The sequence below is a fragment of the Colletes latitarsis genome, chromosome 3 (assembly GCF_051014445.1).
Source record: "Colletes latitarsis isolate SP2378_abdomen chromosome 3, iyColLati1, whole genome shotgun sequence".
NCBI lineage: Eukaryota > Metazoa > Arthropoda > Insecta > Hymenoptera > Colletidae > Colletes > Colletes latitarsis.
In genome coordinates, this window is record NC_135136.1 from 34335403 (window position 1) to 34362965 (window position 27563).

The window sequence follows — 27563 nt, forward strand, 5'->3', positions numbered from 1 at the left end:
GTCCGGGAAAGAGTTAGGGTGCGTAAGAAAAATTTTACGTGAAACTATTCGTATTGGATTCTAGCCCCGGGAAACGACCACGCGTCGCGCGTAGAACTTTCGAGACAGAGATGATTTCATATCCTCGTGCTAGGTGCCCTTAAAGAATTCGAAAGGGAAGAGAGGCAAGAATTTTTTGGACGGTTTTCGATAGAGAAGGAGGAAGATGCTCTCCGATGGAGGAGGACGTAAACGCTCGAGGGTCGCGTATAACGTAAACGCAAAGTAGAACACACGACTCCCATAAGTCGTAAAAGGAACCTATAAAATTGTACCCCCGTACCCACGGCAACGTGGCAGCCGGCAATTTCATATATTTACGTCAATCCTCTCGAGTTATGAAACAACGTAGACGAAAGTATGGGCCACGGTTTAGAGAACACCCGAAAAAAAGTTACTTATCGAACACGGTGTAATTGTCCACGGTGTAAATTTTATTCTCGAACAACGAGTAAAAATGTTGGGTGTGTGGGTAAATTTATTTGTAAAGTTCATTCTTCAACTTGAGAATCGTGTGCAAAAATTTGATTTCTGACTAACGAATGTAAATCTTCCTTAGAAGGTTTAAAGAGTCTTGAGTTTGTTTAGAATCTATGATTTGTATTTGTTAGTCACAAATAAAACGTCAAGCTGGCGTACGAGTGAATCTAAAAATTTTATTTGGGTAGAGTTGGCCAGAATTTAATTCGAATAATAGATGACGAATAGAGAAGATATTTTCCGCGCGAAAATTAATATTATATATTGTGAAACGTAAATAGACCTGATTTTTTAATGGCCCCGATGTGCGTGAATTGTAATTGACGGTTCGAAGGCGTAAAATTCATTGATAAAGGGACGAGACGCCGAAAATGGATGTTTAATTTTTTATCGGGCACCAGAGACGATATTACGTTATACGAGCATTTGGTTTATGCAAAGAAAATCCAATAGCGGAAGAGTTTATGCGTACTTGCGCGACACGAACCTGGCGCGGCACGGGAATATTAAAAACGGGGCTTTTTTATTGAAGCCTTTTATGAACAGCAACGAGCACTGTTTTATTACCTTCACCCGTTGGAAAGTCTGCACCAGTCTGATTCGAAATTTTTCGGAAAATTGCACACGGTATGGCAGGTTAAAAATTCTGGCGCGAATGAAAATATTATATATTTCATGGAAAACATTAAGTTCTTCTGGTCATGCAATTTTGCGTTAAATTTTTGCGATGAAAAATATATGAAACGCGCCGAGCTTTGTAAGAGAGAATTTTTAAAGTTGTACACATTTTATACAAAAATTAATTTCTTGGTAGTGGACTCGATACTGAACAAAATTATTTTTTAAGATTTTTCACAATCACCAAATATAATACATTGAACACCTGCGGGGAAAGACACAGCTACGAAAACTTAATATAAATAATAAAATAAGATTAGAATAGGGTATACAGCTAGAGTGAAACAGTATTACATTCGATGTGATTGCAAAATTATTAATAGGAAATTCTAAATCGATGTGAAATTTTTGTTCAATTGCACTATATTCTCTGATGCAAAGGACTATTTAATTTTATGAAATGTTAATTATAAATCAGGCTACGAGGTTCTGAACGAGTTCCGTATCAAATGACACCTGTTCAACAAAAATACAAAAATACAAAAATAAATCTTCTCGGAAAGAATTTAATGAAAATTATAACCCGTCGGTTTAAGTATAATAGGGATGAGAAGGTATCGCTCAATGACAGTCGACGATCATTGAAATATACCAAAAATTTATTTACATAAAAACATGAATATAATACCTATAATATTTCAACTGCTGCGCATTTCTTATTTTTGTTTGTTTTTCCACCCGGTGTCATACCCAAACAAATGGCGTCGAGATAGGTTCTCCAAGAATTAAACGGTATTGTCGCAATTTTAACGTCGCAATAGTCGAATGAAAAGAAACAACCATTAAACGGATCTAACTCTAAACTATACTTAAAAAAAAGAAAGAAATTAATCGATAAGATGCAAACATAGTATCCAAAGGGTCGCGTCCGTTAAACGAAACGCGATTGGAGCACCGTTCGCAAGATTGGATTTCCGGTTTGTTTTTTTTTTCCTTTTTTTTCTCGCCAATATATTGGGCGCGTCCTTCGACTGTGACGCGACAGAAACGAAAAATCGAAAAGAAAAAGGAAAACGAAAGTCTCGTTTCCCCGTCGTCACAAATATAGTGCGTTTTTTTTTTTCTTTTATATTAATTGAATCGATCGCGGGCGTGTTTCCCGCGACGATAATTTTCCTCCTTGCACTAACGCGTTCGTTACAATATTTACAAAAAACGTACGTACAACACAGGGTATACTCGATCGGAGAAAGAAAAGATAGGTACGATACACATAAACATAATTCTTTCGTGATCGTGGTTAACGACACGGCGATCGATTTATTACAATCATCTTCCGTCTCTCGCATTCTTTCTCTCTCTCTCTCTCTTTCTCTCTTTCTGGCAATGACCAGCGACTTCAAGTCGCTACGAATTTTCCCGATTCAATTCTCGATATTTCAAGTCGATAACTCCAGCGTCGCGCGAGTTTCGAGCGATCGAGCGCGATTATTTTCCGAGTTCGGCTCGATGAGATTCCTTAATCGGTAAGAGTACAAAAAGGAGTTGTTTTCTCGTACAAAATTCTTGAAAACTAGAGCCACGTGGCGCGCTCTTCGCGCGAATATTCGAGGAAAAAGGGAACGAAAAATCAACGAACGCAAGCTTCGGAAAAAGTAAGAGTCTTCGCGATGGAGCATCGATTGACAGGATAATAGAAAAAGTCAGAGTCATCAATGGATCTTTTTTTTTTTAGTATTGATATTAAAAAATCTCGAGGAATTTCCCTGTGACAATAAATACATTATCAAGATTGCATCCGTTTATTTTCCGTTGCTATGCTTTCTATCGTCGTCCCCGCAGCATGTTTCATAAAATGGGGACAAACTTCTGTGCACCAAGGCAATCAAGGTTCGCGTGAAACTATTTTAATAATAGTCGTTGTTCGATCAAGCTTTCAAACACTTTTTACTTACACTGTTCTAAACGAGAAAATTACGCTCGGTTTGACACGCTGAAAACGAAATCGAAGAAAAAAAAGATGGAACAAGTGTTTATATAGAAACTTTCTTTATTATCTTCGTGTAGCGTATTCCAGCCCAAAGTCGTGACCATATTTTATGAAACACTCTGTCCACTAGGTCTCGTTTTAGTAGCGTTACGTAAAACGATACGTAAAAGTTCGAATTCGCAGTCGCTGGCGTTGGGTACCCAGAACACAATTCTTCTCGAAGTTATTACCCAAAATTATGTCACGTTATGTTTACTAAAAATGTACAGATTAAATGTCGCAGGACGAAAGTAAGATAATATTGAAAAGAGGCCTCAAAATTTGAATAAAAGCATAAGGTAGCCAACCCTCTGTAACCCAGCCTGTCAGCTAAAGATTTTATTTATTACAACTTTAGTTATTTCTAAGAAGCTTCGTTCGCGGCAACGGATCTTTACGCGTCAAATCAAGATGCACAACTGTATTTTCGCTTCTACGCGCCCCTTTTATTCATTCAACATTTGTACTACCGTTTCAGAATAATAATTATACACAGAACGCGAAATAAATAAATCAAATCTTACAAATAATACAAACGCTTGAAATATCGTCCAACTCGACTGGGTTACAAAGCATTGACAGAAAATTCCTCGCTGCGGGGGCGTTCGCTCTGAACGCGTACATCGTCCTATTTCCTATTACTCTGTTCGTTCGCAGACAACGTTGAGAATTCAAATTTCAACGAAATTTACTCTATTCGAAAACCGAATATTAAATTCGATAGAATACGGGGAAAATAAAATGTTCCCTATTACCCTAGGGAAACGAACGTTACCCTATTCTCTATTACTCTCTCGAATCTGGAACGGAGGTTAAAAATTCCTGTTTGTCGACGTTCTATCATGGTACACTCATCGTTCACTCAATGTTAACAATTTCTTTCGGTTCACGTTGAATCAGGACACGTGTCTCTTTCCCCCGTGTTTTCATTCTCCAACAATATATTGTTAAAGGTTAAAAATTCCTTTTCGTTAGAACTGCGTGTCGATCGACTGTCTACTACCCTTTCTATCCACGAGCAACAGAACATTTTCTCTCTTATTAACGTTGAATTAGAACCGAGCAACGACTTCATTCTCCGTCGCTCTTTCGATCCTCGAACAGGGACCAAAAACGATTCCCTCTTCCGTCGACGATTCCAAATCGTGAACAATTTCTCGAACGTTCGCGTTAAGAAACCCTCCATCGTGGCGGCAGTTTGTCGTCGAACCGATCGTCCCGGGCGAGGAAAAGCCTGCCGGACGGTTCGTCGTATAAACGAGCTTATCGTAAAAGACAGCGATCAAGATTCCATAAGATCGATACATTAGTCCCAAAAAAACGTATATTCGTTAGCAATATTATTACCGTTTACTATTATTGGTTCAGTTTGATTGGACCGCGCGCACGGCAGACAATTACAAGTTACATTTAAATCGGCGTCGATGATCCACGGGATCGTCGTACGCGTGTAGGTTCCTCCGTCGCAGGGGTCTCGCGTGTCCGCGTGTGATCGATTAGAAACGAGCACGTCGAGAGAGGCATTGAGTAATCTCCCTACGAGCGTCTAGCTTCTATCAAAATTGGGTAGTAGAAAATATCGCATCTCGGGTCCCCCGGTATCCTTAACGCTTGTAAAAACCACCTGGACTCGGCGAGACTCCTCTCGAACGCGACGGGGGCGTCTTCGATGTCCTCGAAGGAGGACGCGTGAAACTCGGTAGAAATTCGTGGGTACAAAAGAGTCAGGATTCGGGATTCAGGATTGAGGAATTCAGTATTCAGGATTCAGGCCTTCGATCGTTGCTGAAAATTCCATTGTGCAAATGGCAGCTCAAGAATGCTGTTTCCTTCAGAGTCCCTCCTTTCTTTTCGCGTATCCTTGGTGTAGAAAAAGTAGTGTGAATATCCGACGCGAAACGTTACCCTCGTTTGGAGCATCGTTGGTATCGTGGACAAACGATCAAAGTGCACCGAATCGTCCGGGGTTCGTTCCGCTTGTAAAATCGTTATAAATCCAAGCAGCGTTTATTTACATTCGAACGGACCAGCGGAAGCGATCGAGAGTTAAAACCTGCTCGAATATAATGGTCGTTTTCGACTCGTGCGTGTATTGATCGTCCCAGAACACGACGCGTGATATCAAAATTCTATCAGCTTTACTCGAAGCCTTTTGGCGCGTTGATTCGATCCGAACGAAATGCCAGCGAAAACGGGAACGAAAATAAGATGAGAATGGCGTAAACGAGATCTCTCGCGTTAGGAGAAGCGATAGCTAACGGGAGCCGCGCGTGGGCGTTCGCTCGAGGTCCATCGCGTTAAGCGTCATCGTGTCCGCGTCGCAGAGGATAGTTCGAATCGTTATCGTCTAAACATACAGCATCAAAGTCGATATATTGATATAAACGCTCATATGTGTTTCATTTATATACATGCACACCTATGTACGAGGATTTTTAAAAAAACGCAGTTCTTCTCGCGTGTTTCCATCAAGCTCGTGTTGCAGACTCTAACTACATATCCCCGGTCTCTACGGTTGTTCCATCCGAATGGAAAAACACGCGAGAACGTCCGTTCCGTCGAGGATGCACCCTAACAGCGACCTTAGATGCAATTTGCTCCGTCCGGAACGCGACGCGTAAACAAAAATGGGAGCTTAAGACTTATATATCACATCCTCAATATGTGCGGCAGTGTTTCCCTTACGCTCTAGTTGAATGGCCGTCGACGAACCGGGCGCTGAGATTTGATGTTTCACATCGGGACCCTCGGTGTCAGCAGCCTCCGGATTATCCGCGACGTTCTCGCTAAAAAAATTCCCTAACGATCGTTTATTGGCAGTATCCGATCAGACTTTCATCCTCGAAATTCTAAATTTACATCGATTATCCTATTGACGGGGCTCGCGGCCGTTGGATAGATAAAAGTGTTTCCAACAGAGCTCTGTTCCCCCCATCGCGAACGTACGGTTGATCTTCGACGATCGTCGAAATCCCCTTTTCTCTATTCCCTGGACGTCCCCCGGGTTTGAACGGCGGTGCACGGCGACGCGAAGGACGATAACTCGACGCCAGGACCTCGAAAACGGCGACCAAAATCACAGAACAAAGCGAATTCCTCCTCCGCCCTTAATCCTTCCACCAGCTGCACAGACAGCAATACCATCGCCTTTCGGGATGGGGCTGGATTATCTGCTATTGTCAGTGCATCGCTCTGGTGGTGGTCAGATGCGTGGTCTCTGCCCTCTTCGGGGGCGGTGGCGGTGGCCTTCGTTTGCTCGCGATCGCGTTCACGATGTTCATGCTGCGATTCTCGTCCGCGAATCTGACCGTCGACTGTCTGGCGGGGCTGGATGCGTACTCCACGGGCGCGTGGGGATCCGTCGCGTACACGTTCTCGTAGAGATTGTCGGCCCCGTAGTGCTCCTGCACCCAGTTCGACACGTTCGTTTCCCTGTAGTCCGCCACGGCTGGAGGTGGATCGCGGAAACCGAGGACTTCGTGGGGGGTGGTCGTCGAGTCTAGCTTGCACTTCTGCGCCACCTGCCACTTTTTCCTCATCACTCGCTGGAGATCCTTGAGGAAGTCGCCGGGAGGAGCCTGGTCTGAGGCAGCGAGCTTCTTGGGGGACGTGAGCCTCGTGCTGTCGGATCTCCTGGGTGGCATGGGTTTCCTCTGCGGCAGAGCAGGGCTTCCAGGCTCCTGCTGAGGCGGAAGGTTGAACGTGATCTTCTTCCCGGTGCCCGTCTTGGACTTGGGCGACGTTGGGGGCTCCTGGATGGTCACCCTACGCTGAGGCTGCGGACTCGAGGCGGCCTTCAGCTCCGCCAGATACGGCGGGGCAGCGTAGTGGCCCGAGGTCTGCTTCATGGCGCTTCGTCGCACGGTGTCCATGTTCGGATTTGGCCTGATCGGCTGAATAGTGTTGTGTTGGTGCACCTGGTGCGTCCCGTACATCGGTTCCGGCTTCGAGTTCTGCCTCGTCAGGCTCTGGGAGGCGTTGTGCTGCTGCTGGGACCCGTAAGCCGGCGGAGGAACGAACGGCGGCGGCGACGCGAACCCTGGCGAACTGGGAGCGTAGGTGGGCGTACTGGCGCTGGACCCCGGGTATGAGCTGGGCGGAGAGGACACCGAGTTTGACGCGTTGCTCGCGTGATGAGCGTTCTGCATGTTAGGATTGTAGTTCTGGTTATTCTGTACCGTTGAATTGTTTTGGAGCGAGCTATTCGCGTTCGAGTACATTTGCTGGTTGTTCGACTGCCTCGACGGCGTGTGCGTGGGCGTGTTCTCGGGGGTGATCGAGTTCGTTGGCGTGGATTGTTTCGGTCTTGCGCGACGGATCGTCCCTGTCTCGCCTACCAGGGGACTTGGGGGTGGCGGGAGCGACGCGAGGCTCAACGACGACCCGGAAAGCTCCGGCGTGTTGCACACTGGGATCTCACCGGGTGCTGGAGGCGGCGGCAGCGAGTCCAGAGACAGGTTAGAACGGAACATTTCTGGCGGGGGCGGAGGAAGAGGCTCGCTGTCGGATTCTGTCTCCTCCACCACTCTCGACGGTGACGGTGGCGGCGGTAACGAAGTGATCGAATCCATCTATAAAACATCATTGTGTTTAGATGCCGGGAAGAAGTGTATACACTGCCAATGGAAAGTTTCCGACCACCTTTCTTTTTTTCAAGAACACAATTTAACACGACTGAAAGTTATAAAGTGGCAACTTATTCGTTGTTCATTCAATTTTATGATAGTTTCTCTCGCTGTAATGTCTGTTTATACCATCGGAAAATCTTATAATAATTAATTAAAATTACTTTATCGAAGTGCTTTTAGCTATATGAGTGATGATAAACTATTAAACCCTACCGAATGCTGGTACTGAAATTTGGGCAGATGCTAGATAATTAAGGGTGATTATTACCCTAGGCCATATAGACCACATTTTGTTCGAAAAACTAGTATAAAAGTCGAGTAATTTGTGACAAAGCTCAGTACTGCAAAGAAACTTGACTGAAAACTGTTCCTGCAAACAAGGCGTGCAAAATGGGCAAATCTAAAGAATACGATATTGTAATACGATGTATCTAAACAATATTATCTGAAATGTTTTACAGAATGCTTGGAAAGGTATTCCAAATTCCCATCATTAAATGTTAAAAAGTATTCAAACTTGTCACCTCATTTTAATTAATTTACGAATCTTTCACGCATATCTGGTCGGAAAATTTCCATCGGGATATAAGAACAGACGATCGATCGAGTACTTGCGAGAAAGCGTAGCCCTCTGCTGGCAGGCGCCGCAACTGTACTCAGAAGCAATACATACCATGCACGATGGAATAGGGCTCGTTGGTGTCTTCGATTCCTGAGACTCTCTGTTATACCCCATAGGACTTGCTCTTTCCCTGACCGGCGTGCCAGGCGGTACCGGGCTAACTGGAGTCGCGTTGCCAGATCGGTGATGTCTTTTTAACGTTCCAGAACCGTCAGAGTCTGTACCGCTCCTTCTTCGACTGTGTCTTCTGGTCAACGTGCCGGATCCTGAACTCGTGGGGCTTGGACAAGAGTCTGGCTCGTCTCGAACGGTCTCACCCACTTCCTTCAGCTGTCTGGTGATGGACGTTAGAGGCAGCTTCGGGTTCATCGACGGTTTCCTCTTTATCGTTCCCGTTGGAAACTCGCCACACTCGAAAGCCACCTGTCGCACAAAACAAAACGTGAGCTAAACTTTCTACGAACGAACAATGACAACGTTGGACAATTACCTCGCAGCTACTGGGTGCTCCATCCGACAAACACCCGCTCGAACTCGAGCTGCTGGCTCTGCTCAACCTTCCGTCGTTGTTGTAGCTCTGTCGTTGCTCGGGATTGTAACTCTGCCTCTGGCCATCGTACTGTCTGGCGTTGGCAGACTCCACGCTGTGCCGGGAATTCTCCGTGAACTGTCGAGCATTGTCGTTGCTGGTGTTGTAGTGAGCCTGGCTCTGAGGCGGTACAGCGATCGAGCTGACGGAACACGATCTCGCGTGGGCCAGCATGTCCAGATCCTCCTGCGCCAATTCGTCCACGAGGGTCCTGTAATTCTCCATCAGCTGTCTGCCGTACTTGGCTACCCTGATCCCGACCATCCATCGCTCCAAGGAAGCGTTGTCCTCCGCACAGAGAAACTTTATGTACTTCGTCGACTTCGGTTGCTGCAGTCTGGGATGCTTCACGGCGAAACAGAAGTCCGTCGGTGCTTTGTACTTCTTCTTCCAGCCGACCCCGTAGTAGATCTGATTCACGTCGAATGTTGCCAGACAAACTAGATTACTCGCGGCGCGAGCCTTCTCTTTCGGCGAATAGTAAAGACCGGACGCTCGCAGGATGAAATGGTACTTCTTCCAGCCCTTCTTGCTATCCGACTTCAAATACAGTGGTCCCTCGACCTACAATTAAAGTTAAAGATCCGTTAGACGATTCCACTGGTGTTGGAAAATTATCTTCGGAGGCTAATTACCTCGGGTACACCGACGTTGCTGCTGGCGAAGAACTCCTCCAAGAGAATGTTACGAGAGTGATCGTCGTACTCGCCGCTGCTTCTGTCGGTTGGGCCCAAAAGGAATCTCTCCGGGGTAAAAAACAGCTGAGTTTTGTCGGGCCTCTCGACGAAAAGCAATTTGTTCTTGGAGTCTCTTGTCCATAGTAAGAGGTTCTCTACCAGCAGCTCGTGATCCTCGTATACCCTTTCTGCGAATAAAAATCGTATAAATAATATTCGTAATGGAGCTGTTGAGTGCACTGTAAAATAATAATACTTTGTACTATGACTTGAAAAAATATGGAACCCAGAGTTGCAATCAACGTTCATCGATCAACTTACCCATGAAGAGATCAGGCAGATGCTCGACTACGGCCCATTTAGGATCCATTGGCACGTGGTTCTTGTCTGCAAGCAGCCTGCACACGTGAGCCACGCTCATTCCCTCGTCCACGAGTAAACTTTTCCCGCTCCCGTCCAACGTGAAGGCTTTGATGAAGAGTTTCTGAACGCTAGCCTCGCGCATCTTCTCCAGCGCCAATCGGATTTTCTCTGCCTTGACTCTGCTCGCAGCGTCTTGTAACGGAAAATCGAATTATCGTCAAAACAGTTATTCCAGCCGAAGCAGCGACGCGTCTTATTCGATTTCGGAACGCTTCGGTTCATAATTTTAGACACGGAGATACGCTCGAGAGACAAACTGAAGCATTTTACCTCCCAGGGGAGGCGGAGAATCGACTAATTCGCAAAATCTCAAATCTTTTCGAGACGCTTATTAAATAAAATTTGAAAATATGTCGCGATTAACAAGTAAAACTAGACCTCCTCGATCGAATAAACGTCACAAAGCTCTAATTTCACATAAAAATGTGATGTATAATTTAAAAAGATGCAAACCTCGAGCGTCATGCTCAATACGTTAACCTGTATTCGATGTTTTTGAAACGAAATCTGTTCGACGAATTCTAAAGCGTGGTTGAATTTGACGATTAACGATTTGGAAGTTGACACTCACCCATAAGTTGGTGTGACTGTGACTGAGGGGCTGTGTGCATGGCGGTCTGAGGTGGTTTGTGCCCAGAGCCGCTGCTGCTCGCGGAACTCTCGCTGGACAACATCGACACCGTGTCCGAAAATGCGCTGTCATTGTCTGGACTATCGGTGCGCATAGCTGAAACAAATATTCATCACGGTCGTTGAAGAAAGCCCGCGATACACGAGGAACGCCAGCTGTTTCAACTAACCTAATTCAATAAATATTCTACGGTGTAGGTACCGATAACAAAATTTATACTGACAGAGAACACAGGTATATCCACCTACCTATATTCTCTGCAAGGGCTACTGTGCGAAACCAGACAATTAACGTTTTATAACGTTCGCTTAGGCACCCGGTGCATACCAGACTAGTTAAACGGTGTATTTATAAAAGTCGGTGAACCCAAGCGTAACGTTCCAGCGATGCAATCTACGGAATTGCAACTTACGCATTGAATTCGACTTGGGCGAATTTTCATGTTCAAAATGTTGGAATGTGCATTTGTTTAGAAGCTGTAATCGAACCGTAACGGAGTTTGGATTCTGCTTATTTAATCTGTATTTCATTAAAATAACCTCAACGTTAATTTTGTTTTTTTTTTAAATAGAATAGTACGTGTATCGCTATTATTATTTTACGGTTTTTTAATATATGTTCTGTGTATAATAAAAAACAGAGGTCTATCGAAATTCTATTCTAATTTACTTTTATTAAAATTTTAATAAATCGTTTACGACTAATCGTTGGTCTTGCTAACGATACCAGCTATTATTGTGCAAAGTTAGTCGAGATTAGAAGTACATAAAATGGCAATCTTGGAGGTACATCTTATCTACAGTTGGAAAGTTTAATGTTTGAACATCTGTTCTGATAAGACGTACTTCCTAGATTGTTACGTGTTCCTAATGTTGCATGATCTTGCGCGATAAAACATTGAACTCGTGTTTTTTTCTCGCTCAATCATGAGGAATTAATTTCCTTTCATTGATTCCAAGGCCTTCTCAACGTCCTCGTCTCAAACAGCTTTAGATAAAATAGGTGAAAGAACTAGGCGGTAAGACAACGATCCACCGCAAAAATCGGTGTTATATTTTTGCAGACGTTAAATAAGAAAAAAATAAAAATAAATTAGTTGCATGGTGAGGAGTAGGTATCGTTATCAGTAGATTAAAGTTAGATTTGAATTATTCTACACGTGTTGTACGATTAAATTTGTCAAAATTCCCTCGACTAACTTAACAAATACGCTATGCAAGGTGATTTTTACGAGTTGACGAATTACCTCCTTCGTTTTTGCCGATATCGGTATTGTCGCCAGCCGTGATCCTGGTGCTATTGGGTCGAACCTGCCTCTGAGAGTCCGGTGCAGGCGTAGCGGCGATGTCGCCGTCGCAGCGTCGCTCCAGGACGCACAGTTCGCCGAGGATGGCATCGAGATCGACATCTTGGGAGTCTGTAACGAAAGCAAAGGGGGCAATTAGCGAAACGGTTCGACAAGAGAAAAAAAAAATGAAGCGGTAAAGTAAAAGTGTGGCGCGTCGTGCAACTTTCTTGCTTCCAGAGACGCGGAGGACCGTGCCGCCCCTCGGAAGATCGCGATCTCTTGGAAGCTGGTAATGGTCGACGCGAATTATGAACGGATCCGTCGATGAAACCAGTTCCGCGCTAATTGCCCGTACGATTGTACAGTCATCTGGTAACCGCACGCCGACCGATCGCTTGTTCCTCGAACGTGAAACGAGGCCTCCGATCCGTGGCTCGTGTACCTGACCTCGTGCAACTCGGCGAAAGTCCTTGAGTGACCAAGAAACGAACGACTTTAATTGAAACCGCAGATCGTTCGTCCGCGTAAACTGACCGACCATTTATTTACAGACCTGTATCGCCTTAAGGATCTACTCTAGTCTCGACGACAGTTTTGTACGCGGTCTTTCGAATCAAAAAGAAAAAGAAACTATGACATTATCGTATTACACAATTTTTTTTCTGATAAAAATATTTAAAATTGTCGAAAATATCTGCTTATCTAAACTGAAGAAACTGTACACCATTTTGTTCGGTATAAACGTGAGTATAGACGGTATCAAAATTGTGTGAGAATGTTGACAAGTACAATTTTGAAAATGATGGGCAAAGATTTATTCGAATAATAGATTACCAAAAAAGAGTCACACCAACAATTAAATTTGTATTCATTCGTCTTGAAATATTTAATTCTATGTTTGATATTTCTATTTCCATTTACCCTTTGACGAACAAACAGTCGTTTACCTGTTGTTTGTTATTCGAAATTATTATGTAGATAAAAATGTATCCAGTCTTTAATCTCTCGACGTCGAAAGAATCTTTGAGGAAAAATCGTACATGAAATCGAAGGTATAGCGTAAGAACCAACGATCTTAACATTCTTCTTTGCGTGTGCATATACTGCGCAGCGTAATAATTATCGCGGATCGTTACCCGCACGTGATAATACCAACTTCGTTACGATAATTAACGATATTAGCTTGTACGCGTCAAAGCAACAGGGAACGAACAATTTCTTCGACCGAGCGATATTATTTAAATGGTTGTACAACTGTTCTTCAAACATTGCTAAAGTTACGAGGTTTTTTACAAACAAAATCACGTATATTTAAATAATAAAATAATATAACTCACTATTCCATAAGCAGATATTGCGATAACATAGTACTTTGTACTCTTGCATTAAGCCTTAATTAAGCGTTCCGTGCTGTTAGGCATATTTCTTATTAAATAAATATCTAGTAATTATATTCCTCGACAATATTAAATGGAAAGCAATTTGTTAAGGAAAGTAATAATTCTTCATGGTCGTGAGTGCGGTACAATATATTACCTAAACTGCCACGAGTACGATTAACGATGGATACACAGAACCCGTTAATTTGATTTGAATTTGATTAATTCAAAAACCAGAAAAACGCATTTTAATCTATCTACGCGTGTCTTGCGTGTGTTTTATGTCTAAAATTATTTCTAACGTTACTTTAATAGAATACTAATGGCAAACGACAATCACGAAGAAATTTTCGAACAACCTGATAAAAAATTGTTCAATTCCATCAGATTGTTTTTCTCGCATTGTCAGTCGTCTCGATGGGTCAGTATATTCTTTCCCCCGAGAATTATTATTAGCATGATCGTTTCTCTAGCGAGCTACGCGCTTCGAGGATTCGCCCTCTTTTCATAATACGAATCGCAATTACCAGACACCGATTAAGAATGAAATTCCTGGGACACGCGCGAAGGCGTCGGTCGTTTCGTCGCGAGTGCAACTAAAGGCACTCGCGTAGGCTCTCAATCTTTTACACTTTTACACTTTGCTCGAGGGTACACGTAATTCGCGCTATATAAACCTAAATAAGTCGTACAATCGTGTACAAGCACGAACGAGTGCAGCTTATCCGAGGTGATCAATTATTTGTGAATTAGTGTCAAGATCGTGTTTAATTTGGAGCGTGGAACCTCGTTGCGAGCAAATCAAGTAAATACATAGACCAACACATGTTATATAACTGTAAGTGGAGTAAGAAATAAACGAGTTACAGGAACGAACGTTGTAAAGACAACGTAAGTTTACGTGAATATGGGTGTCCTAGAGAGGGGGATGAGTCTACTAGAAAACAAGCCAAAAACAGAGAATGCAATTCTTTCTTACGAGAATTCCAGAGGTTTTCCAGAAAATCGACTTTAAAAATTCAGTGTGTACGCGTGGAATGGACAGACGTTCATTTATCTTAACATCATGAAAGGTAATGATGATTTCTAAACGCAGAATATTTAGAATAAAGATGTTCGATGTAGCTTCCTTAATTGCTCGCTCAACCATCATCGAGTATCCGTTGACTCGACAGATTTGGAACACTGCTCGCTGTTTTCTAAGTGCTAATAGAAGACGTCAAAGCATTACAAGTTTCGATAAATTATAATAATACTGAGAAAGAAGCCACATCAAAAAAACTGTGCTTTGTAAATGATTGGTTAGTTAATTTCAAAATGTGCACAATTTTCCTGGAAGCAGTTTATTTGCCATCCAAATAATATTGTTTTAATTGCCAGATATTCAATTTAGTTAATATCAGTCTCTCGGCCAATAAACAGACTCTGTTTAGATTAGTTAAAGATATGCAATTTATGGTGCCAGCTATAAACCTTCCCTCTTGTTTGCTTTCCTTGTCTTATCTATGGCGCTTAGCCATTTGATTATTCCGTTACAATTACTTCTTTATAATATTTTTCCTACACGACGGTCTATTCTATTCATGATTTTCTGGAAAACTTTATTGCACGAATAAAGATGTCAAATGAAAAATAAATTACTCAGATATCTAACTTTTGTATAAATTATCAATCTACTTAGAAATTTCCTAGATATCCTAAATTTGAATTTTCCATAAACTCACAGATATTGTAGTTTTCTCTGAACAGTGATTTTCCCCAAATTTTCGGATATCTCAAACAGTAATTTTCTGCAAATCGTCAGCCATCCCTAACGTAAATTTTCTTTAAATTACATCTTCCAGATACGCGGTTATTCTACGAATTCTCGGATACTTAGGTCAGCACAGATTTCCCTTTTCTCTCGAGCATTTCCCGGACGAGGCATCAGAGTTCATAGACGCCATCAACGATCGCTGAACGAATGACGAGGCCGTCATGGAATGCGACGGTATCTCGCTCGGAATTGTCCGACAGCGCGGCGACTGCACGCGAATTTTCTCCGCGAGCGGCGAGGAGGAAACCCAAGAAACTCTCAGCGAACTTTATCAATCGGATTCGCGTCGAATTTCCATCGTGCTGACGCAGGATTTTCCACCGGGAAAATGATACTTCGCGGGCGTTTCGCGGAGAGCACGAAACGCGTAGGGTACGCTCGATAACAATAGGAGCGGAAGTTACTCGAAACGAATTTATGCGCGTCGAGGAAACTCGCTTGGAAAGCAACTCGCGCGATACTTCTTGCGTTATCTATGATAATGCTTCCCTAGTTCCATCCAGTCGTACATCGTTTGAGTCCACAAAACTGAACACAACATTCCGAATAACTAAACGTTAGTTTTCTTTTCTTCCAACGGTACTTGATAAAATCCTATTTTGTTCTCAAAATAAGATACAAACTCCTTCAAACGAAGATTGATGAAGTAATACTCTATTTATTTTCTTAAACGAAAGCAATTGATGGTTTTATATACTGATACAAATATACTGGGCACTCAAAAATGTTCCCAATTTATTTGATTTATTCTTCTTCTTCGAGTTAACATAAATCGTGAAAACTTTACACACAGAAGTACCAGTATAATTTGAGAATCGAGTCGTTAAAAGTGACACAAGCCTGCGACCATGGTTCGAATCTATAGTATCTATTAAGCTATACACTCATAGGAAGCATGTATTCATCTAATATAGTCCAAATAAAGCGTAACGAGCCGTCCCTCGCGCCAAACAACGAAAAAGGGCAACGATGCGTTTTATCGAGGTAGGAAAGTTGCGCTTTATCAAGGTATACCCGTATCTCTGAAACTATCGAATCCTGACGTGTAATATTTTGTATATAGCCTACGATGCATGTAATCTACCACCCTGCAAATGCAAATTACGATCCAAGAATTGAAATCTGGTCAAACGTTGAAGGAGATCGAAGGAGACACGAAGCACGCCGGCTACCGTTGCTCGGACGTTTCGTTGCGAACGAAAACGAAACCGTGACGGTTGCGTGTACTTTCCACGTACGAGCCCGGTGAAATAACGCTGGTAAGACCTATCGTAACTCGCGAATACGCCATGGGGTTACCGTTAGTCACACGGCGGCCGTTTCATGACGCTCGATGGAAAGACGCCTCGAGAAACTGTCCAATTTGTATTCCCAAAAGGATTCATGGCCGACACAGGACGGCACGTGAGTCAGTGTTCCGAGTCGCGTTAATGCTCGACCACGTTCGCTGGTGGCGTCGATCGTTTTCGACGATACGACACGTTTTCCTTGTCCATCGCGCGTGGGAGAGCGTGCCGCGAGGAAACTATAAAATTTTTAGGGACTCCGGGGGGCAAACGCGTCTAGGCTGTATAGCGCCGACCATGCATGGTTCGTGATTATCCGTACGACCCTACGTGCCGGGAAGAGAGACGATTATACTTTTTCCCCCGTAGGTACGAAACGTATTCGTCGGACGTTTGGCGTTACGAAATTTGTATTCCGAGCTGGAAACAACGATACGCTGATTAATTTCGTTTAAAGTTGAGAAAATTATGTGTTCTGGGAGCATTAACCCCTACACCTGTACAATGGATGACCACGATAGTAGTTGCACCGATTGAAAGTGTATTTGAAAATTAGTAAAATGATGAAACGTTAAATTTTTACATGGGACATTATCGCAAATAAAATAAATATAGAAGGTGTGATATGTACGGTCTGATGAGGCGTTTGTTTATTAAAAAATACTTTGTCTTTATAAGACTAGGTCTAAAACTTCGATGTCGGGAATCGGAGCTGGGTGTTTATAGTAACAGAGATAATGGCCCAAGGCTTTAACGCATTCGATTCTCAGTCTTTGATGCGTAGAAAGTTATTCACAAGAGTTTAATAAAGATAGCTTTCTCGTACAAAATAAAAAAACATACATATATGTATATTGTTTATCACTGCATTTTCCATAAACCATGAATTTTAATAGAAGTAATAATTTAAAACATGTATTTAAAGTATGTCAAGAAGTTCTTGTAAATGCTAATACTCGGTATTTTAATATCTAAGTAGTTTCAAATTGATCAGAGTGTACTTCTAGCATGTGTAAAATTAATATTGTAGAATAATATATCCTTTTTGATTAATAATATGGTGTTTCGTCCAGGTTTTACCGGTAGACTCGTCAATAAGGCTGACCCAACGAGACTCGCCTTCGACGTGACTGGATTTTCTTAGATCAACCAGCAACGCCTGGACGAAACGTTATTTTTGTACATTATTTCGATTCGAAGAGACAAATTCGGGCCGAATTATTTGAAAGTTTCTTGATTCTGTCTTTCATTATTAAAGTGAAAAATATTATTTCCTTTATCATCGAGAAGTACAAATTAATAATAGTTTTAATATGTGAAAGAATTATATCAGAATTATAAACACGATAAAAATAAGACTCTTTCATTTCATTTTATTATTATTATTTTTGAAATTTTATACAAAGTCGTCGATAGGATTCACTGATTCCAGCAACTAATAATAACACTGAAAACACTGAATGTGAAATATTATTTTATTTCAAGATTATAATTCTTATCTCTGTTCGATAAAGAACGGATAAACGTTCTTTCACCTTCCATTTGTCATTCAAAATCATTATCTAGATAGGAATTTCGTCCATCTTCGAACTATATCAGCTATTACAATGTGTGCTGTCAGTAGTTATTCTAGATAGTGAAACAATTATGCCCCTTGTAAGAAAATGATTAATTGAATCGAAACGTGTGATTTAAAAACTTTACGTGTGCTCACTGAGAATTGAAAGAACTTCGAATACATTCTACTATATTTTATATTTTCCTCGCTCGTATATAATAAACAAACATCAAACTCATCGAAGAGAAAATTATTTGAATGAACAATACAAGAGTTAATTAAATTTGGAATCTATTAGGTAATTTCATGAAACGCTAAATATTAATTAATTTTTAGTATAAGAGAGAAAAACACAAAAAGAAATAAAATTTTATACAACGCAAAGAAAATATGTTTCTCTATATAATATGTATTATACTATATATTTTTTGTCATTGAACAAAAGAGAAATAATATATCTTGTATTATTGTCGAATTATCAATTATCATGCAAAGTAATCATTTTTAAAAAATGATCAATGTATCGATAATTGGAACATTAACTTTAACGTCTCATTAATTTTGTCTATTATTTATCTTGTTCGTATACCCATGCACTCGATAGTCTTAAAAATTTTATTTTTGATCAATTTCTTAAATATATCGATCGAATTAAATCAGCTTTTAAATTGGTATGGCCATGTTGCACTGCAAACGATGATTCACGCCACGATAAGCAACTTAATATCTGCGATACAACGTAGAAACAAAATGTCAGAATATTTGACAAACGATGCAGAATACAGGGAACTTTCATAACGCTAAATGATCATTCTAAGAACATATCCCTTTCTTTCATTCTATTTTTCAGAAGCGAGACTTGCAATTAACGATCGCAGCTGAATTAATCCACTGGAATCCTCCAATTTAGCAAGAACTAGAATACTTGAAATGCATTGAAGAATACTGTTTTAAGAATATATTATTTTTTTTTTCTTTCCAACCTGAAATCGTCCACTTTAAAATAATGGCTTACTTGTTCCAGTCGAATTAATCCACTGGGATTCTCCAGTTCAACAAAAAGCAAAGGGTCGAAAAATGATCTAAAATATAGAAAGATTCTAATGCTAAATTAATCACTCTAAGAATAAATTCCATTTCCTTGCTTTTACTTAATAGCAATAAAAATAGAGCTTTATTATTACACGCAGATGCAAGGTATTATTTATATTTTTCCATGTATCTTGGATACATTTTCAAATCAATACGAACCACAGAAATATTAAAACGCCCAACAACCATTCGATAAATTCCTCTTCCTACGATATTTTCCCCCAGAAGCTTAGAAATCGCGATCGAACCGGCCCATAGGAATCCTCCAATTTAGCAGAAAGCAGCAAAACAAAATCATCGGAGTCAGCCATTAAACTGCGGTATCCTGACTAAGCGGAAACTCGATGCAACAATTCGTTCATTCTCAACAGGATAATCGCGCGGCGATAACTCGCCTCGATGAAAGCCGAGTCGCTAATGTCAGCGATGCGTTGAAAATTATGTGCCGACAAAACGGCCTCGTTCGACGGCCAACGAGGAATAAAAGGGAGAAAAAAAAAGAGAACAAAACCCTCTTATCGCGACGAAAGCGATCTCCAAGAGTAGAATTCGTTCTCTTGGGCAGAACAACGAGGAGGCCACTTTCTATCTGCTTTCTCGTCGCGGGCTATCGTACGACGCGTGGACGGTATGACTTAACAGCTCCACCCGCGATTCATCTCGTGTAACAATCGTGGCGTTAATTGGTCGCGACGGAGTCGACGTACCTTTCGCGGTCAGATAACTCAGTGTGCTCTCGTTGCTACCGAAACGACAGATACCAGCATCATCGGCGTGTAATTAGGAGAAACCGAGACAAAATGAAACACTCGAGACTTCGAAGCACTCAGAAATAACAGACACACGTACAATTTTGTATTATGTTGCGCTGTACAATTTTGTTTTTCAAAATTTGTATTATAAAAAAGGTCTATTCCCATCGTGTGTTTATAAAAAGGGAACTGATGAAAATTTAGTTTGTTTGAACTACTTGGAAAGAATTAATAATTAATGTTGCGTTTTTGTCTGAATGACAGCTAATGGGTTACTGTTAAATATGTACTTAGAGTACACGAAGAGTAAAATTGATTTAATAATGGCTAAAATATTGCACGTACCGTTCATAATTGATTTACTAAAATTTTCACGAGCAAGATATAATTTATATAACTTTATTTTAAATTCATTAGTAATTATGGGTTAGTCAGAAATTGTGGAACACATTATTATAATATAGATTAAAACGCCCCTGCAGATCGAGATGATTTTATATTGAAAATTGTCCAGTAAATCGAGACGAGAGTGATGCTATTTATTTGTAGCTTTTCCATGACAATAACCGCTTTTATTCACTTTTTCTCGACAGTTGCGAATCGGCTGTCGAGATGATTGACACAACAATGAAATAGAAACAGAATTCCATTTTCGTAAAAAACTATTCATAGATACATGATATTCATTTGTTTCAATTGTTGAAAAATAACACGTAACAACGTGTGCTGTCGATGCAAAAATTTTTACTGTACCGATATCATATCTTTTTTTGCATATTTTAAAAGTTTGAGAGATGCAAAATATTCTAATAAAATTTGAAAATTGCTAGAGTTACGCAGGAGTAAAATTTTAAATGTCTTTTTCCTCGAAACTAGGTTTCCAAATCTGGTGAATTTAATTTCTCATTGTAAGTTTTCCGTTTTAGTACGAACGATAGTCATACGACGCAGTCGAATTCTAAATTCGATTTAATTGTCTCGAATTACCAGCAGTGACGCAATCGCTATCGCTATGGAGAAACGATGGAAACGTTCGACTCTTTGCTACATGATTATACATCTGTCTTCGTTATTTTCAATTCGAAAAACAAGAGAAGATATACCGGGTCGTGCGTCAAAAAATCGCTCGCTGCGTCGAGCCTTAATCTTGGATGAAAGTAGAAACAGTAAGTGGTGGATAGACATACCAGAACTTGTATTCGATCGCACGCATATCAGACAAATTTTCAAATTTAATTATCTCGAAAACAAACCCTTGAAAGAACAAATTTTATTCTCGATTTTCGATTTATTTTTTAAGACCTGAATATACATACATATATGGAAGATTCGTAGAAAACTTGAATCCCTTATTCGTGGTATACAAAATTTAATTAGGCATTCTGTTTGTATTGCAAATTTCTTGAAACTACATACATTTTCTTCTACAGGTTGGTAAAAACATTTAGAAGAAAACATTTTGGTAAAAATATTGCAAATAATTGCACAGCAAGAGAATTAAATAAACATCGACCTTCCATTTTATGATAGTACTATTTATTATTATTACAAAGGTTAAAAGAAGTGGTGAACTTGGGTATGAAATGGAATGTAAGATCAACACAACTCAGCAAGATGAGAAAATTAAAAGTCAACACTGTTACAAAGATAATTAGCATTATTGCACGTTCTAGTTAAAGGTTCGTTGTTAGCACATGCTGTTTCGTGAAGTTTTCCTCAGATGTCGAACGGATGCATTGAATCTAATAAGACCTAATATGGTCGAGCAATTTAATGACCTGTTTAAAGTTTCAATAGGAAGCTTATATTTATTCTAGTTCTTCGCTGTTTAAAATTCAGTACACGTAGTACTTCTGGAGCTTGGGAATAATTAAGAAACAGTGGTGTCATTCCCAATCCAATTTGATACGTATTATAGAATTTAACTACAGTTTTATTTACTATATCAAATTTCTTCAAATATTTTCTATTAGATGAAAGTAAGAAGAAATATCCATTTCTCTTTATTGGCTAACTTTTAATAGTTTCACTCTTTGCGACGTCCATCTCGATCAATCGTATTCCCAATCTCTCGCTTCCATATCGCCGAAACGAACGTGACGTTCTTGAATCGTCAACACCGAAACTCGATCGCTATTTGCAAACAGCCCCGGTGGCTGCGATCGTTCGCGATAACCAAACTCTCAAGTACGTGAGGAACGATCGAAACGCAGAAATGCAGAAATCAAACGGTCCAAGTTGAAATTTATTAGCGGCTGATTGAAAATCAACGTACCTTTCACAGTCAGATAGCCCAGAATGCTCTCGTTGCTACCAAAACATCCCAGCATCCTGGAGTCCCTCGACAGAGACGCCGATATCCGTCGATCTAATTCACCGCGATTTCTGATCGGCATCCCTTCGATCAGAAACCCATGTCCATCGATCGAACGAAGATTATCGTTGCATGCGTGCCACCAGGAACACTTTCCTTAACTATCGTATCGACACGAAACTCGCGACAATCGTTGTTTGCACTCGCTTAACTCGTCGAAACTCGTGGTACACGCTAAGTTAAAGATTTATTTGTTGTTCACGGATGGAAATTAACGCGAAATCAGGTTTCACGGATCGACGCGATCGAGGATGATCGTTCGAAAGGAATCGAGGCTGCGCTGCTCGCGACACGAAGACATGATGTTTACGACGCGTACGACGGCGCTCGACTAAAGGCCTCGAGCCTTAAGGTGAACACACTTGCCTCTTGCCTCGAGAGTTTTCCACGCGGACGCGCTCCACGCTTGCGTGTAGGTGTTCCCGCCGCGTACTCGTGCGCCACCGCCTCGCTGCAAAGAGGGTTGGACGTGCACGAGGAGCTACGCCAGCGTCCATTAGACCGCTATTAACGTTAAAAATTATATTCGCGCGATCCTCGTGTCGCAGCCACGGCGCACACTCTGTTATTTTACCCGTTTAAGCCTTTATTCGATTGATCGTAACTTTGAGAAAATTAAATCCCCTGCCGAGGACTCCGGCACTGCGTACGATTTAACAACACGACTGATTAACTTTTTAGTTCATTTCTATGTACACTGGATTTATGCAACTCGTCGATTTGCCATGTTTCAGATTCCATAACTTATGGACTTTGTAAATATTATTTATTAGCAATTTAAGGAAAAGAGGAATCAAATATGTATAATTATTTTCATTTCCTTTCGTTAGACGAGAAAGAAATATTTTTAAAAATACCCTAGACACTTATGCAAGCGTTGGTTGCAGCCTGAGTGGAACAAATTTTATTTATATCTAACGAATCAAAATTTTAGATTAAGTTCCGTTTACGTTTCGTTTGGAAATTCATTTTACGCCAGAATCTATTAATGGATTTTTTAAACTGACATCCAGACGAACGAAGCCGCACAAGTCTGGATGCGCAGCAGACATATGCAATTACCAAAGTAACTTTCCGATGTCATACAGTTTCTTTTAGGGATTTAAAAGAGTAATAAAATAATTACCTTTCCAAATATGTGCTTCGTTTTTTCTTTAATTTTCAGACAAAGTCTAGCATGAATGCATATGTAGAATAAATATAAAATATACCAATGCATGAAATATAAAAACTGGTCACAGGAAGAATACTTTCTTGATTATATCATGTAAATTATTGAAAAATCATGTGCAAAATTGACACAGTAGAAATTACTGATTAAAACTAGTTTGATCACAAATATTTTGGTATCTTTTAGAATTTATTTACATTTGAACATTTCAATTAAAATTGCGTTGCAATTTCAAAACTTCCAATTTCTTAAGTCCTCACATTTGCTTAATATAATTCTTATATTTTCACTCATTTACGTTTCACATCACTCTAACTGTATCTGAATACGTATGAATGTACATTCATTAATATTCCCTTAATCCATTTGCACCATTAACGTGTATATACGCACAATCTTCCTGGTCATTATCGTCAGAGCATATATTATACGTGCATTAGTGATCATCGAGAACAAATTATTGAAATATTAAGTTTGCGAAATATTAAATTGGGTTAATCGAAGACTCATTGAATTATCACCTTTGATCAACACAGCGAACCCCATTTTTCTGCAATAATCGTGGCACTACTGTACCAACCCACGAATTCCCAATATTTATTTTTCTAATAAATCAAAAAAATTTTCAAAACAAAATCCTCATCGTCCAAGATCGAAAGTCGCGTTATATCCGTGCGAATCTTTATGTCTCCTATAAAAATATACATACAGGGCGAGAAAAAATGATAAAAGTATAGCTTTACGGGGCACAAAGGCAAGGTGTACAGGCCGTTATAGCCGTGACAGGTTGATCGGAGGCGGTGTAAAAGCGTTTCCACGTTTAGGCTCGTCGTAGTCGCACCCTCGCGCGCTTCGAACGTCCGCAACGGAGCGCACGAACGGAAGAGAGAGTTCACGGACCGAGCAGAAGATTCGTATTGATTGAAGTGTGGGCGCCAACGGCGATTTGATAAATTACAATCGACGCCGTTCAACGCCTCGTGGATCGTTTTATACTCGGGGTAATATAACTAATTCGCGTTGCGATCCGTGTCGCTCGAGCGCGACAAACACGTCGGGAACAACGGTTGAAACGGAGAGGTCTGTGATTAATGTCGTCCGATACGGTTATCACGGGTCCCGAGGACGCGTTAGAGCTTCTTCTCGTTCTCGTTAGACCTGATTCAACGTCTGTCTATCAATAGTTTGCAAGCCTCTTACGTAACCACGCAAGCTCCACACGGTTGTTTTCCTTCGACGGAATTCTAGGTACTTTTTATCTCGAATTATTCAGGCAAAATTCACGATCACCCCTTTGATGTGAAAAGGAAACATTAGATTTTTATAATTTTCAACAACGTCGGTACAAATTTCGAACACAAAAGGTTGATAGTAATTTAAATAATTGATCGACAATTTCTAAAAATGTATGATGTATTTAGTTCGACTAAATGTGTTACTGTGTGTATGTATATTTCGAAAAGGTTCCGAATCAGGTTTTGAAACGTGTTCTGACTCACAGAGTTGATATTACGCAATTAGCATTCGCTGCTAATAAATTTGAAGTACCCTTTATTACTCTTTATATGTATACAGAGAAAACTTCACCCGAAAAACATGCAAAAGTATTTAAAAAAAAAACTTAATCCTGTTATTCTACAAGCAAAGTCTTCATGAATTATTTACTGTCTGGTTTAAAAAAATTAATATTAATTCCTTTTGACAATACCAATAAATCAATATTCCAAATGCCAAAGCTGCTAGATGCTAATCTTTATTATTACCATTTCTTATCTTCCGTATCTGTTCGAGTTCCTCCATCATTTATCGTAGATTCTTTCGTTTTGAAAATATTCTAGCAATTTAAATATTTCTTCGACGCTGTTTCGCTTCTCGAGTAGCCCACTTGTGCCAAAATTTAATCTTGGATCCGTTTCAATTAATCGAAACAACTTTCAAAACGTCACGCGTGGAGGAAACGAAATACGCGTTCCATATCGATAATTTTAAGCTCGAGTTACATTATCGTTTGATCAGGTGTCTAACATGCTACTTTGAAAGCATTTTAAAGTCTTCCACGCGAATTATACGATCGGCAAATTAAATATAATTATGTCAAAATGCGAACCATGCTTAATTTCTCACTCATATTAGATCTAGATTGGTAGATTTGGAAAGATCCATCGATGAAACGTGCATCTAGCTTCGACTATCGATTTCTCGTTTCCCCGACGGTCTCTTGTACTTTTCGCCGATGTGGTCGGCCACGATTGCGATCGAACGCAGGTTCGTTCACCCCTCGACGATTATGCGAATACGCAAAGCGAACGATAACGCGGTAACCCAGATTGATCGAACCGCATAAATCATCGAAGCAACTCGTCGTCTTCGACGGCCAATATTTTTCCAACGCTCCCGCGGATATCTGGAATCGACGAAAATCGCGAGCTCGATGGCGTCAGCGAAAACAATTGCGTCTGACCCCTTTGACTCGAGTGATGTAACGATCGAGAGAGTAAACGCAACGATCAGTACTTCTATGTCAATGGTCGTTAACATCGTCACACTTTCTATAATTTTATTCTATCGCGAATGTTGTCCTTCCAGACTTTTCGTCGTTCGACATCGGTTTTCACGTTTGATTCAACCCTTAAACCATCGATACGATAATCGTTTACCTTCTGAGACGAATTTATACTTGAATTACGATAATGTAACTCTAAACAGAGATTATGTTTCAGCCTATACTAAATCTGTAAACATTCTTAGACAATCATGTATTTAAAAGATGACACGTACATTATTTATTAGGTAAGTTTTATATAAATAATCGTACAGAGAGCCGTGAACGGACTTATTTCACAACCCTTATTGTATAGGTTCTTCTGTCATCTCGACTCGAATACAAACGGAATATTAGAAGCAATTGTTTAATTAAATTTATGTACTTACTTCCGAGGAACTATGCCACGCTCAAAGTTGCCCTCCCCATTCTCGGTTTTTACCCCTTAGAAAATATGTTCGCCCGGCATTCGCGAGTATTAAAGTCCTACTCCCGTTCGAAGGAATAATCAGGGGGCTCACGCTTCGGCAATTAAACGACGATAATTAGTAAATTAATTAGTCAAGCCGGCGGGTTGAACAGATCGTTCCAGCAGCCCCGTGGCGAACGCCGCTCCCGTGGAAGTGAAATAAAGAAACAGAAAAGCACAAAGAGAAGCCGCGGGCTGAAATATTCCGCGCGTTTCAACGAGTGTTAATGAGAGCCTCGGATAACCTTTCGCGTACCATTTATTGCCAATGAATCTGACGCAGACAGCTGCGTCATATTTAACCAATCGCGACGCGGGAGAACCGGTCGCTGTGATTCGCCATAACGGGAACCCTCGTCCCCATCGCGCGGTAAAAACAATCGGTTCGATAAGAATCCACCATAAAAACCACGCGTTTCATATACGTACAATCAACTATAAACAGATACATCGATATAAATTGAGAATTCATAAAGAAATAGAATGATAGACGAAAAGAAAATTTTAAAGATTTATTTAAAAAAGAAACTAAAATTGCAACTTAACGATGATTTATTAGGATCCTTGGTTGCCCAGAAATTAAATTTTTAGCTCATACATGGTTCCTATTATCTCTGCTTATTTCTCTGTGTCAGGATTCAAAACTGGCGCGCTCAAACGGAGTAGACGACAGATGGCGCAGTAAAATGGCACGGAGTGGGGGCAGTTGGGTCGGTGGCCTTGGACGGCCATAGAATTTCGCTTCAATCCTCGTTTTCCACGCGTATCTTCCAACGAATCGCGATAGACTCGGCCTGGCAGGGCGAACTTGCTTCGAAAAGGAGGCCGCAAATGCATTAAAGTGCGTTTCAGCGAGGCGCTGGTGGCGCGAATCAAACAATGCCGAACGAATAATCGAACGCTCGAGTCGAGCGTGCTCGAGGCGAGAACTCCGCGCGAGGAAACGAACAAAAGGACATTTTTTCCTCGCTGTTTAATTATTCCCTTGCTCTCGAGTTTCCGCGAGCACTCCACGGAGACGCGAATTCGCGAGGCGGCGCTCGATGCATTTATTTTGGCACTCCATTTTCTGGCTCTACGGTCGCCTATTATCGTCCCAA

The 27563-nt window shown here is 40.9% G+C and overlaps 1 protein-coding gene across 6 annotated transcripts in view; it reads right to left on the reverse strand.

Moving 5' to 3' along the window:
* Nucleotides 1-1793: 1793 nt before the first annotated feature.
* Nucleotides 1794-27563, reverse strand: part of LOC143340235 (uncharacterized) — a 230975-nt gene continuing 205205 nt past the window's right edge. For 5 of the 6 annotated variants that reach the window (XM_076761946.1, XM_076761947.1, XM_076761944.1 and 2 more), the window contains 7 exons: nt 11983-12153; nt 10677-10832; nt 10004-10237; nt 9641-9870; nt 8907-9569; nt 8468-8839; nt 1794-7737 (listed from right to left, as the gene is read on the reverse strand). In XM_076761946.1, the coding sequence (XP_076618061.1) occupies nt 6346-7737; nt 8468-8839; nt 8907-9569; nt 9641-9870; nt 10004-10237; nt 10677-10832; nt 11983-12153 (3218 nt within the window). In that variant the 3' untranslated portion in view covers nt 1794-6345. Of the gene's footprint in view, nt 7738-8467; nt 8840-8906; nt 9570-9640; nt 9871-10003; nt 10238-10676; nt 10833-11982; nt 12154-22182; nt 22345-27563 lie in introns of those variants that run through there. The other variant, XM_076761950.1, reaches the window with a different exon arrangement.